This window comes from Aethalodelphis obliquidens, unplaced genomic scaffold (assembly GCF_003676395.1).
Source record: "Aethalodelphis obliquidens isolate GAN/ISIS:26980383/991018 unplaced genomic scaffold, ASM367639v1 scaffold12, whole genome shotgun sequence".
Lineage (NCBI taxonomy): Eukaryota > Metazoa > Chordata > Mammalia > Artiodactyla > Delphinidae > Aethalodelphis > Aethalodelphis obliquidens.
In genome coordinates, this window is record NW_020837956.1 from 36,851,282 (window position 1) to 36,865,858 (window position 14,577).

General features: G+C 44.2%; 1 protein-coding gene across 1 annotated transcript in view; it reads left to right on the forward strand.

The window, feature by feature from the left end:
* Positions 1-5,924: 5,924 nt before the first annotated feature.
* Positions 5,925-14,577, forward strand: part of ADAM17 (ADAM metallopeptidase domain 17) — a 52,244-nt gene continuing 43,591 nt past the window's right edge. The window contains exon 1 of the mRNA XM_027113841.1: positions 5,925-6,239. Within this exon, the coding sequence (XP_026969642.1) occupies positions 6,143-6,239 (97 nt within the window). The 5' untranslated portion in view covers positions 5,925-6,142. The remainder of the gene's footprint in view (positions 6,240-14,577) is intronic.

Sequence of the window (14,577 nt, forward strand, 5' to 3'; positions counted from 1 at the left end):
ATTTTATTTTAAAAAATTAATAGGAGGGCTTCCCTCGTGGCACAGTGGTTGGGAGTCCGCCTGCCGATGCAGGGGACGCAGGTTCGTGCCCCGGTCCAGGAGGATCCTGCATGCCGTGGAGCGGCTGGGCCCGTGAGTCATGGCCACTGGGCCTGTGCGTCCGGAGCCTGTGCTCCGCAATGGGAGAGGCCACAGCAGTGAGAGGCCCGCGTACCGAAAAAAAAAAAAATTAATAGGAAAAAATGCATGATACCAGTTTTTTTTAGGCCAATACACATTGTATGTTTTTGTGTTTCTATGTATCTTTCATCTTTTAGGATATAAGTCCTTTGAGATCAAAGGTATGATGTGGGTCTCTTTGGTATTACTTTATTTCCAGCCTTATTGAGGTATAATTGACAAAAAAATGTGTGTATATATATATATATTTTTTTTAATTGTGTATATTTAAGGTATACAATGTGTTGATGTTATATACCTATTCACTGTGAGATGATTATCACAATCAAGCTAGTTAACACATCCATAGTTACCATTTTTGTGTGTGTGGTGAGAACACTTAAGAAATACTGTCAGGGACTTCCCTGGTGGCACAGTGGTTAGGAATCCGCCTGCCAGTGCAGGGGACACGGGTTCGAGCCCTGGTCTGGGAAGATCCCACATGCCACGGAGCGGCTAAGCCCGTGCGCCACAACTACTGAGCCTGCGCTCTAGAGCCCACGAGCCACAACTAATGAAGCCCACACGCCTAGAGCCCGTGCTCCACAAGAGAAGTCAGCTCAATGAGAAGCCCACGCACAGCAGTGAAGACCCAACACAACCAAAAATAAATAAATAAATCTAAGAGAAAACAAATACTGTCTGAGCAAAGTTCAAGTATACGAAACAGTGTTCTTAACTATAGTCACCATAGTGTACATTAGATCCACACATTTTATAACTGAAAGTTTGTACCTTTGACCGATATCTCCCCATTCCCACCCCTCCCACCCCCAGATTCTGTCAACCACTGTTCTACTCTCTGCTTCTTTGAGTTTAACCTTTATAAGATTCTACATGTAAGTGAGATCATACTGTATTTACCTTTTTGTGTCTGACTTATGTAGCATAATGTCCTTCAGGTTCATCCATGTTGTTGCAAATGGCAAGATGTCCTTCCTTTTTATGGCTGAGTAATCTCCCATTGTATGTACACACCACATCTTCTCTATCCATTTATCTGCCAGTGGACACTTCGGTTGTTTCCACATCTTGGCTATTGTGAATAACCCTGCAGTGAATATGGGAGTGCAGTTATCTCTTTGAGATTCTGATTTCATTCACTTTGGAGGTATTATTCTTAAAATGCTAGTAGAATTACCAGATTTTAAACATTCAACAACTGAGTTCTGTTTTTCTAAACAGGACGGAATAGAACAGGTTTTCAATTAAGGCCTATGTGGCCACTGCAGAACTGGAGAGTAATTGGCTGTTGCTTCCTCTCTGGGGCCTGTCAACCCAAGAGTAATGACTTTTGGCCATTTCAGACCTGAGGTAATTTCAAGCCGGCAGAAGTTTCCATTTTGTTCTCTTTATCCAATCTATTCTCCGTGTTCAGTTATTCCTGTGGTTCAATTACTCCGAGATCTCTAGGGAGAGAGAAAGGGATTTAAGAAGGAAAAGAACACAGCTCCACATTTTGTATGGCATACAATATATAGGAGATATGCTACCTCTGCTCACAACAGACAGATTAGCCGCTGCAAATATTGATAATTCTGTGATAAAGACAAAGATGCCTGATAAGAAAGAGACATAAAAAAGTGTGTGTGGGGCTTCCCTGGTGGCGCAGTGGTTGAGCGTCCGCCTGCCGATGCAGGGGACGCGGGTTCGTGCCCCGGTCTCGGAGGGTCCCGCATGCCGCGGAGCGGCTGGGCCCGTGGGCCGTGGCCGCTGAGCCTGCGCGTCCGGAGCCTGTGCTCTGCGGGGGGAGAGGAAAAAGAAGGGGAGGGCCCCAAAAACAAAAAAAAAAAAAAAAAAAAAAAAAGTGTGTGTGTACGTGAGAGAGAGAGAGAGAGAAATTGTTACTAAAATTTTAGAAATGAACCTTCTTGAAATAACATTTTGAATGAAATGGTTGGTTTCCTCTTTTTGAACTTGAGGGGAACTACTATTCCAGTTTCAAGGGGGCTGGTTATTTTTTTGCCTATTAAATATTTCCCGAAGAATAATCTGTTTATCAGTGAGGATCCTCAAATATTCTGCTTTGCTCCGTGCGTGATGTATTTTTCATTTTTCTTTCTAAAAGGATCTGAAATACATTAAAATTTCTGAACTAAAATCCTGGAAACTATAGTTCTTGGTACATGACTTTGTATATAGTCATATTCCAGTAAGAGCGATCTATCGTCTAATGGAGATTTGTGGATTGACTCATACTTTTTAAGTTTTTTATTGAATTTGTTACAATATTGCTTCTTCTGTTTTATGTTTTGGTTTTTTGGCCTCAAGGCATGTGGGATCTTAGCTCCCCAACCAGAGATTGAACCCGCACCCCCTGCATTGTAAGTCTTAACCACTGGACCAACAGGGAAGTTCCGACTCATACTTTTTGAAGTGCTAACTTCACATAGATTTGTTTACTGGCAAAAAAGGATACAGATGTAGGAATAATTAGCATTTTAGAAATAGAGTGATGAAGAATCTATACATCTATAAGGACTGGTGGGATTGGTATAGGACAAATAGTGGCTAATAAGAGAAATAGAGCTGGGATGACAGAAGAAAAAGCCCCCAAACTCAGCCAGAGCTAGACAGCCATGTCTCTGATCATTTAGATGAAAGGTCTTACCAATGCGTATGTGGATATGCTAGTTTACTCCAGAACCATAGGTGGCAACAGGTGTTTAATGATTGTAAATATTTTACTCTTACATTCACTTGCAGTAAGTAAACTGTAAGTAATTCATTCTATAGCTTGGGATCAGCAAATCTCAAGTAATCTTTTACTTATCTTTATTAAATCCTAAATTAAAAGAACCACTTCTGTTGTTAAGGAGAGAAACCCAGGATCCAGTTAACTTGTTCATGTGTTTTTCAAACAGACAATAGTGGCTGTGTAACAAATTACCCTTAATTTAGGAGGTTGAAATAACCAGTATTTATTATCTCCCAGTTTCTGATGGTCAAAAATCAGGGAATGGCTTGGGTGGGCAGTTCTGGCTCAGGGTCTCTCCTGAGGCTGCAGTCAAGCTGTTCGGTTGGGGGACTGCATGTGTCTTAAAGGTTGCCTAGGGCTGGAGGTTTCATTTCCAAGCTCAGGCATATAGTCTTTGGCAGGTCTCAGTTACTTGCTGGTTGTGGGCTGGTCACCTCTCTTCCTATGAACCACTCCATAGTCTTCCTGAATGTTCTCATGACACAGAAGCTGGCTTTGCCTAGTGAGTGATCCAAGAGAGACCAAGCAAGTAAGAGAACACCTGAGATGGAAGACACAGTCTCTTACAACCTAACCTTGGAAGTGAAATACCATCACTTCCTCTTTGCGCTATTGGCCACAGAGACCAACCTTGGACCAGTGTGGAAGGGGACGGACTCTACAAGGGAGTGAATATCAGGAAGCAGGGATCATTGGGGGCCATCGGGGAGGCTGACTACCACAGTGGCTATCAAATCTGTCAGGTATTTATATTCCATTGGGTAAATTTAAACCTAAGAGTTTTAATTTTGAATGTTAAGTGTTGGGACTTCCCTGGTGGTGCAGTGGTTAAGAATCCCCCTGCCGACGTAGGGGACACGGGTTCGAGCCCTGGTCCGGGAAGATCCCACATGCCACAGAGCAACTAAGCCCGTGTGCCACAACTACTGAGCCTGTGCTCTGGAGCCCGCAAGCCACAACTACTGAGCCTGCGTGCCACAACTACTGAAGCCTGCATGCCTAGAGCCTGTGCTCCACAACAAGAGAAGCCACCGCAATGAGAAGCCCGTGCACTGCAATTAAGAGTAGACCCCGCTCGCCACAACTAGAGACAGTCCGCACGCAGCAATGAAGACCCAACGCAGCCAAAAATAAATAAATAAAATTAAATAAATGTCAGTGTTTACATTATGCTGGAAATTTATGATGAAAAATGTTAAATGTATATAGGGAGTACATATTTTTTAAAAATTCTTTTGGGGATAAGAGTATAAAAGTTTGAAGACAGCTGGCTCAGACTACTAGTTCTATCCAATGTGTCCCTCTTATGTTCCTCTGGCTCTTTATCTCCCCCACGTGGTGCTCTTATATCTAAAAGGCATGGACAATTTATAAATGAAAGATAAACCTCAAACTGGAAATCATAATTTGGGTCCTGATTTGTGAATGGGAAAAATTACTTGAAACCTTGACTGTCTCTGAGAATCTAGGACTTCTGGATATGAATAAGCAAATGAATCAGGAACTTTACTTTTTTAAAATGGCATTTATTAAACAGATGGTGAAGGGCCGTCTACAAGCAAGGTACTGTAGAAGAGCTGTGGGTGAAACACAGAAAGAGTAAAATCTAGGATCTACTAAAGGTATAAGCTGGAGAGCATGGTGTCTGGGTGCTCAGAAAGTAAGATGATATTCTCACTGTACAAAAAAAAAATGTCTACAACTGTCACATGTTTTATGGGATACATCTTTTAAAAATTATGTACGATTTGCACAGGTGAACCTCTGCTTACTTTTTGATTAGGTATGCCATCAATGTATATGTTTAATGAAGGCACTTTATACCTCAGATGAACACAACAGGTCCAGTTAAGCCCAAAATGCACAAAACCAGTAACTCTGGATAATAACTGTTGGGAAAAGATGCTGAGATTTTACTGAGGCATGCCACAGTGAACCTAAATTCACAGGACAAAACCATAGTTTGAGTATTTTATTAGGAGTAGCCGTAAAACTTGACCAGACAGGACTAATATGCTATTCCTAAGAATTTTCGATTTCATAATGGAGACAAGGCTGTCCCACTCACTCTTAAGTGGAAAATGTGTTCTGTCGTACTTGCATAAACTTTAGTTGAACCAAAATAGCAATTCACGTCCAACGTTATTAGAATGTTTTATTCAGTACCATAAACACTCACTAGAGCTAAAATTATGCAAAGGATTGTAAAACAAAACACAAAGTGTCTTGGCAAATTTCCAGTCTAAGCTAAAGTGACCAAGCATGGAGTTAGGTTTCAAGAAGTTGGCTGGACCTCCCTAGAACCTGTACGGACAGACGAGGAGTTAGGTTTAGGATTTAGTTTCTGGAAATGCTTGCAGACCCTCTACATACAGCGGGGCCAACGAGAAAATGGGCATTGAGGAAGCGCCTATTTATTTCCCGCCACAAAGGCTCTTCCGTTACAACGGACGGAGGCTTGAGATGCCCGGGTGGTATGACGCTGGGCCCCGAAAGCCAAGCTGCACCCCATTTGCGACTAGGAGGCTGGTCTCGCAGAAGCTGGCGCATGGACGCGGGGCCTCTGCTCCCGGGAGCCCGTCCTTCGTCCCAGGCACTCCGCTGCTGGGTCATCACCCCGAGCCCACCCGGCCCGGCGCTCCTCCTCGCCCACTCTGGACCCCCACGGTGGTTTCCACAGCTAGGTAGTAAAAAAGGTAACAGGGATCCTATCCAGACGTGGGTCGGACCGAGGCGAGGGAGGTGGCCGGGCGCGCCTTTGAAGGCCTACTCGCGAGCTCCCGCCTCCCTCGCGGCGGTCACCCAGGGACAGAGGCGTGGCCCGAGTGGGTCGAGTCAGGACGTCGCGGGCCGCGTCAGAGGCGGCGCCGGCGGAGCCCCGACGGGACGCAAGGGCGCGGGCGGAGGGGCGGCAAAATGGCGACGCGCCGGCGCGGGGCCGACGGTAGTGAGGGCCTCCCGGCATGCCGCGCGGCGCCCGGCTGTGGGCGGTGCGGGGGTCGGCGGCGGCCGGAAGCAGGCTGAGCCAGCCTCTCCGAGCGCTGCCTACGCTTCCGGGAACCTGGAGCCCGGCTCTAGAGTTTTCCGGTAGGCGGCGCGGTAAGAGTAAGAGGCTGCAGGCGCCGGGCCGGGCGGATCCCCTCCTCTCCCAATGTGAGCAGCGTCCTGAGTCCCAGTCAGGCGAAGGCTGCCCAGAGAGGTGGAGCCGCTGGCCGGGCCGGGAACATGAGGCAGTGTGTCCTCTTCCTGAGCAGCTTGGTTCCTTTCGTGCTGGCGCCGCGACCGCCGGACGAGCCGGGCTTCGGCTCCCCCCAGCGACTCGGTAAAGACCCTGCGGATCTGGCTTCGGCCGGCACCGGGTGCCTGGAGCGCGCAGCTTTCGGGGAAGAGCAGGGGAGCAGGATCTATCAGGTGTTTGGGGGCGGGGTATTGGACGACGGTGGCGCGTCCCTAAGTTTGCAGCGTAGCAAGGGGGTGTGGCCCTCAGAGTTCAGGAAAGAATGGAGATGGGCTTGTCTCGGGGTGGGCAGGGATCCTGGAGGGAGCCTCCGGGAGTGACTGAGGGCCTGGGAGGGGTCTGCCCGCTGAGTTCGTGTTTGGGCGTGTGTTCCGGACAGAGGTGAGGCGGGCTGGTGGTGGCTCGTGTTCGGAGAGGCAGATGTGGTCCAGGTCCCTGCCCTTCTCGGGAGCAAATCTGTATTGTGTCCTTACCAAAGGCAGGGCTCTGGAGGAGGGTAGGAAGGCCCAAGGCTGCACGGCTCTTCCTGGCTGTCCAAGGAAGCGAACTAGGTTTTCTTCTGTAGGAGGTACTTAGGCGGTAATCTGGTTGGAAGGCGGTGCCTGGGGAACTCGTCTTGGAGTTGCTTTTTGCGAACATCTTAAGCGTGTTAGTTATTTCAATTGTAGCTTATGGAAAGTACTTATACTTGCCGGGCCAGCTCGTAATGCCGCTACTGTGAATGCCTTCCTTGCCATTTGAAACAAAAATTATCAGGGACGACCAATTTGGTCAGTTTTGAGGCCAGAAAGTAGAGGGTCATGTGGATTTTCTAAAGAGCTTGGATTTGAAGGATGGACTAACATTGAGAAATGTGAAATTTGGTGGGAGTTAGTTTGTGTAAACGTATAGTGACCCCTGTTAGGGCCCTTTATCTGTTAAAAGTTAGCGTGTAAGAGAGCTTGATGAATTAGTAACAAAGTATGAAACAGTATATTTTCCCAGCGTGAGAAGTTGTAGCCTCATTTTTCATGGTTGTTTTGGCCCCCAAATCTCACCATGAATCCATATAGTATAGTATCGTGCAGATTGAGACACTGTAGATTTTCTTTATGGCCAATAAAAATTTTGCATCAGTTTACCTGGCAGTTCTTTTTCCTTATTTAATGGACAAAAATTGTAATTGGCGGAGGGTATTAAAGGTGTTGTGTTCTCACCTGAACGACTGCTTTGTGGTTATCTCAAATTGCAATGGATTACAGGTGATTAGTTTAAAGAAAGGCCAGGGAGAACCTGGTAGGAAGTGCTGAGATGTGATAAGTTAATACAAATTGAAGGAAAATGGTGAGTTAGGGGTGGTGAGGATGGAGGAATAGGGTAAGGATCCACTTCGTAAGGATAAACGTTAATGAAAAGAATAAACATGTATTTTGAAATATTAAAGTTATATTTTTACCACTCTAACACAACTGTTTCACTTTTGTTATCATTCTCTTGTTCACAAGTGGAAAAATAAGTAGAATGAATCCTAGGAATGCACATAGTATAGAAGAAAACCTTACTTTCTAGGTCAATTCTCAGCAGCGTTCACAAATCGTAAGGGTTTTTTTTTCCTTTGACCGTGTGTTTTCATTTGCAGAGTGCAGACCACTGGTGCCAGAAAAATGCATAGACTTACCATTTATTCACTGCATGTTTGAAGAACACATACTGTATGCAAGTTTTTTATGTGAGGCATTGGAAATATAAAGATCAGACTACATTCATCTTCAAAAAGCTTTTGGTGTAGTAGAATAGAGACATCTAAACAGACAATTCTAGAACAATAGGAAGGAAAGTGAGAGAAGACATTATGGTGGGTATTATTTTCATCAGGGGACACTGAACCTATCCAGGGAAGGTTAGTGAAGGCTCCCTGAAGGAGGTGATGATATTGAGCCCAGGCTGTAAGGTTAAGTAGCTGAAGGGAGAAAATAAGTCCTGATGGAGGCACTTAGAGATTGTTAGAATTGAAATGAACCTTGGAGATCGTGTCTAGTTTTTCAAATAAAGCGGCAGGTGAGATGAGTCTCTGAAAGGTGTAGTGACTTGTCAGGTTCATTCAGTTAGTGATAAATACATGGCTTGAGGGTATTTTTTCTTTTGAAGAATGACTTTTTTGTGTGTTTGTTTGATAGCTTTGGATGTAGCTTGTTGCTTAACTACCATTTAGATTGAATTGGTCGAGGCCAATGAATAATTTCATAGTTAAAGAGCATGGTTTATTGTTTAATAGCCTTCTTATCCTATAAATGTTACCATAACCCCATAACTGCAGTTCTAAATATTGATTAGGGATTTGACAACATTTTCTGAAGAATAAAAATGTATAATAGAATCTGGCTTTTGGAGTACTCTACACGTCACCCAAAGTGCTTTCAGTTGAACTGTCATGAATTGCATAATTTAGGAAATTTACAAGTCATTTGAGCTTAGTCATAATGATATCTTCTGTTGAAGTTACAGCTGGGGTATATAAGTGTCACTGATTTCAAAAGAGTTTTCTCTGTGTTACTTTTAATAAAAGAATATAGTGGGTGGAAGGAAAAAAAATGTAGGTCACAGATGAGGGATGAAAATTTGCATCTGAAACATATATTTGAAATGTACCTTTGGTAATTGGCTTGGGGATTCTCCACATTGCAGTGCTCATTTCTCATTATTGACGGCATCATTTTGCTCAATATTTTGACATCTGACTTCGTCTTTTGATGTTAATTTTGCTTACAGCCTGGATTCTTTTGAAACTAAAACACTTACCCACCCCACCTGCTTCAACAGAAATTTAACGCAGTTCTCCTTTGTACTAGTCAGAGAGAGAAACTGTATTTCTAGAGTAGAACAAAGAGAAGAGTTAAGCAGAAAGCCATGGTGGGGAAACTGGAGAATTCCATTTGGCCTTCATGGGGTTTTCCAGAACATTAAGTGTAGGTGTCCTTCAAGGCCAAGTGTGGTTGAATTTTAGATCCTTCACCATTTTGTATTTGTGAGAGATGGTGAGTGTTTTCAGTTGTAAGTATACTGAGGGAAGTCAGAAAAAGATGGGTAGGGAGGGAGGGACAGGAAGAGGCTTCACAGAGGTTGGGAGGTGAAATGAAGTGCTTTTTCACATATCCCTTAACTTAGTCCTAAAATGAACCAAGGAGATGGGTATCTCCCTCCGCACATACCTCCTTTTCTTTTTTTCTCTCTTTTAATAAGAGTTGTAGGCTTTGACAAGTCTCATCTGTTGCCCTGGTTTCACTTACCATTTGACTGTTTGGGTAACTACCAAATATGTGTCTCTGACCTAGACCTGTTCCCTGAAGCTCCACTCTCATGTATCCACCTCAGTGTTCACAGGTACCTCAAACATATGTCCAAAATTACTTACCTCTTTGATTAGAAGAATGTGTATAGGAGACAAGGTTTAATCTAGGAAAAGGCAGCAGCACTGGAAATTGTGGAAGTAATCTCATTGCTTAACCCGAATTTGCATCCATTGCAGCTGCAGAGCCTTATGGATCAATCCAGGGTTCTTTGGAGGTTCCCTTGGGCTGTGCTCACTTTCATTTTTGGCTCAGAGTTTCCATGTGACTGGTCTTGCTGGAGAGTCTTGGCCCAGGTTTAGTCCCAGCCCAGGTGAAGGGCTCTTGATAAGGAAGTATTTGAGGCAGCTCACCCTCCAGCTTCCCTAACTGTTATAAACCCATAAAATTAGGTTTTTAGTTCCCAGGTTCTGGGGTCCACTGCCTAGCAAACAGCACTGTTCTTTTCTTATCCCTTAGTCCCAAGGAGGGATTTACCCATGCTTAGGGCTTGTTGCAGAGTGACCCGACCAGGCCTCTCCCTTGTCCTGCGTATTTTGGGGAGTATTGAAGAGCAGTCAAGTCTCATGTGTCTTCTGCACCAGCAGAATAAACACTTGACAGCAGCCCTGGCTTTATCTTTTCCACTTTTGACACCAGAAGTGGGCACATGACACTGTCTTTTTGGGGGAACTCTTCATACTCTGTGCAGCAGAGCCGTGGAGAGTGGGCAGAGTGCTACAGGGATTCTGCATGACAATTGCAAGTTGAATTCCAGGAAGATGCAATTTATTGCAAAAAAAAAGAGAAATTAAGTAAAAAGTTCACAAGTGTTCCCAGACTCTTCTAACACCTCATTATTTAAAAATCAGTTTTATCTTAAAAACTTGCCTTGGCTTGATGAATGAAGTAAGGGAATATTTTGTGTCGTTGTACCAAAAGTCAGTGGCCATACAAGCATATCATGGAGACAGAACAATTCAGGTATGAGAGAAGGGTAGAGTAAGAAGGTTTATCAGATCTATAGGCCACTCCATATCTGTATCCAGAAAGCCGGTTTGTTGCAGGCCTGAAGGTCCAGCTTCCTCTTTTATTCTTTTTTTTTTAAAGGGAACTTTATTTTACTTATTTATTTATTTTTGGCTGTGTTGGGTCTTCGTTGCTGCATAGGCTTTCTCTCGCTGCGGCGAGCGGGGGCTACTCTTCGTTGTGGTGTGCGGGCTTCTCATTGCGGTGGCTTCTCTTGTTGCGGAGCACGGGCTCTAGGCGTGCGGGTTTCAGTAGTTGTGGCTCACAGGCTCAGTAGTTGCTCCATGGCATGTGGGATCTTCCCGGACCAGGGCGCGAACCCGTGTCCCTTGCATTGGCAGGCAGATTCTTAACCACTGTGCCACCAGGGAAGCCCTCTGTTTATTCTTTGAGAACATAAAAAAAGGAACGAAGTATCAGCTGCTTTTTAACCACTGATCTTGATTTTGAAAATCATAGAATAACAGATTTACTCTTTCCCTGCTTAAAATCATTATGTGATTTATCAGTGACGTAACTGCAAACATATGATGACTTAATGCAAAAAAGTTCTATGTAAATGAATAATTGCAAACTGTATATAAAGGAACAAGATACAGTGTAGAACTTCAGAATCTTTCAGCATCCACCTGTCCCCTTATATCAACCTGCTAAAAAAACCCCAAAATTCAACCGGGTAAATCTGAAGATCTAATTGGCTTTAATTGGCGATTTATGAATTGGGGCAGCATCCCTTCTAGCAACTAGAAGGGGCCTCTGAGGGTTTGTACCAAATGGAAGGTTTTTATAGGAGTAAGGGTGGGGCAAGGGATCTGTTAGCGAAAGAAAAGAAAAGGATTGTTTTTAGGCTAGGACATCATCTTTTTTGGGGGAAGGGAACTGGCAAGGATTTTATCATATGGATAACCTCTTCTTCCTCTGGGGGATGGAGGGGGCCCCTATGACAGATTACCTCATTAGTAGACAATTCCAAACTTGTTGGTTAAGATTACTTTTCTGGTGAAGGTCGAAACTACAGTTAGGTATTAAACCTAGGTTTGGTATCGTGGGCTTTAGCAAAAGTGGGCTTATGGTTTTTCTCTTCAACACATCCCTCCCCCAAACCTCCTCTTAGATGTGTATTTTTTTAAATCTCAGTGAATGTGGTGCCACTGTCTACCCAGGTATCCAAGCCAGAAACCTGGGGGTCTTTTAGTGATCTCCACCTGGATTGCTCAGCAGCTTACTAGCTGATTTCCCAGACTGCAGTTTTGTCCTCCTCTAGCCCGTTCTGCACACTGCAGTTGTTGTTGAACCCAAGCTCATGTGCCTGACGCACAGTGAGGCCCAACAGATGGAAATGTCCGAGTTTGGAGCAGAAAAAGTTTTATTGATTGGGAGGGCACAGATGGAGGAGATGGGAGATGTAAGCTTGTCTCAGATCCATCTTCCTGGCTGGACATGGTTTTTAAAGGCAACGTTTGGGGTGAGGGTTGCAGGGAGCATGACTTTCTTCTGATTGGTTGGTGGTGAAGTAACAGGGTGGTTTTTCATGAGTCTTAATCATCAACTTTCTGGTTCCAACCAGTCTGGATTCTGTGTGCTTGTGGTCAGCTTGTAGTCACTATCCTCCACTTGGGAGGAGGGGGCTGTCTTAGTTCCTGCAGAACAACTCAAAGATTTGTGTCAGATTGTTCTGTATATCCCTGGAGGAGGAACTAGGACTCTCTATTGTTTCTTGACCGTTTTCCCTTTGTTTCAGCCTTCCATCACTTCTCTAATTAGTAATTGCTTGAATCTGCTCTTTGGAACTCGGGGAAGGTCTAAGAGACTAAAGCCTTTTATACAAACCAGAAACAGGGGACAGAAGGGCTTTTATAGGGACTTCCCTGGTGGACCAGTGGTTAAGAATCTGCCTTCCAATGCTGGGGACACGGGTTTGAGCCCTGGTCCGGGAAGATCCCACATGCTGCAGAGCAGCTAAGCCCGTGCACCACAACTACTCAGCCTGCGCTCTAGAGCCCACGAGCCACAACTACTGAGCCTGTGAGCCACAACTACTGAAGCCCGTGCGCCTAGAGCTCGTGCTCCGCAGCAAGAGAAACCACAGCAATGAGAAGCCCGCGCACCGCAATGAAGAGTAGCCCCCGCTCGCTGCAACTAGAGAAAGCCCGTGCGCAGCAACGAAGACCCAATGCAGCCAAAATAAATAAATTTATTTTAAAAAAAGTTTTTTTTTATCTGGGAGGGCCCTGAAGGGTCCTGCTTGGTTTCAGTCCCGCCTTCATGTGATACTCTTCAATCCTGAGGGCAACAGAGTCAGGTCAAGAAAGAATATAGCTTCAGATAGAGAGGCTAATCACAAACTTGGCAGGGGAACTTGGTTTTAGGGGCATTTGGTTTCACAGTCACGATGAAATTTCTAATTTATAGCTGTTGCCCTTATCCAAAGTCAAAAATCCTTTATTTAGTTCCACGACCCTCCATGACCAGACCTTTGCCTGCCTCTGCAGCCTCACACCTCTTCATGTCCGCGGTGCCGTTCTGTACTCCAGCCTCACTGACTTGCTTTCAGTTCTTGCTTTGTGTTCTGTATTTCTTGTGGACCTCAGCACAGGTATGCCGTCTACTTAGAACCCTGTCCTTTCTTTTCGTTCTCTTGGCTGCTTCCTCATCCTTTCGGTCTTAACTTCAGTGCTGTTTCCCTGGGAAAAGCATCCTTGGCTTGCCAGACAGGGGTCAAGCTCCTGCTGTGTTCTATAAATTCTTCCCATTTCCTCTCCCTTGGTTTGTGACATACTTTATAATGATTTTTTGTGTGATGCTCTTTCCCCCAAAGTCGCAGTATTGGAAATGTATCTCTCCTTCTCTCCATTAATATCCCTAGTGCTTGGAAGGTAGGAGGTTTTCAATAACTTTTTGTTGAATAAATGAATAGGTGGGGTCTGGTGGAAAGGGGAAAATATGTGCAGAATGTGTTTGCAAGAAAGGAGGGATGGGAGTGGGGGTGGAAGAGATTAAAAAAGCAGTGAGTAAGGGTAGGGTCCCTAAGGAGGACCAGACAGAGGAGGCCCAGTGAGGGAAACTAACACGTGGCAGAGAAGAGCAGAGAGCTTTGGGGAGGGGATCCTAAATAATGCAGTACTCTAGCCTGACCTTTTGAATAGTGTCTGTTTTCTAATATGTGTTTGTAGCAGCCGAAATGAGAAAAGCTCAGTTGTTTAGGATGATCGCTGCAGCAACTTGTAGGAAGCAAGGAAAGTGTTCTCATTGTAGAGCATGCTGGGCAGCCACTGTGGCGTTTCTAAACAGGAGAGTATGACCATACACTGAGCTGATAAGGAAGGTAGTTTTTGTAGCATTGTCTAGTATAAACTGTCATAAACTCTACTGTAAGAAGTTTAGTGGTTTATACTTAAGATTTTTGGATATGGTTGGGGGGAAATATAAATTCTGTTGAAAAAGCTATAGAAAATTGGATTACCGATGGTTGGAATTTTGGAAGTAAAGTGCAGTGAAATATCGAGCATCTGAGAGGTTACCTGCAAGAGCAGGAGCTCAGGGTGTTGGACAAAGAGAGCGCATTTACCACACTGTTTGTAATGGCTCCCAGAAGTCCAATTTGAGACCTCTCGTTATTAAAAGGAGTAAATTACAATTGAAACATATTAAGTATTTTAAAGTGCTTTAGCAAGCTGCATTTAAAAAGTGCTTATTATAGAAAAATACCTAAAGATAACCAAAGATGTTACTATCTTGCTCTTATTTTTTTTCTAGCCCTATTTGTATACATAGTTAAGGTCATGCAGTATGAACAGTTTTTAAATCTACCTTTGTTTATTTAATATTATAAGTGTTTCCTCATGTTCTTAAAACCTGTTGTTAACAGCATTTTAAATGATTGCAGGTTTTTTTTTTTGGTCATTAGGAAATGCTATAACTTCTCTATTTGCCAGGTATTAATTTACTGCGTTTCCAGTTTTCTTAAAACTAATACAAGGCTGAACAGTGAACATCTTTGTGCTTAAAGGTCCTTTTCTTCACTTTATTTCCTGAGTTTAGCCTAGTTCAGTGGTTCTCAAACAGGAGTAGTGTGCATCCACATCACC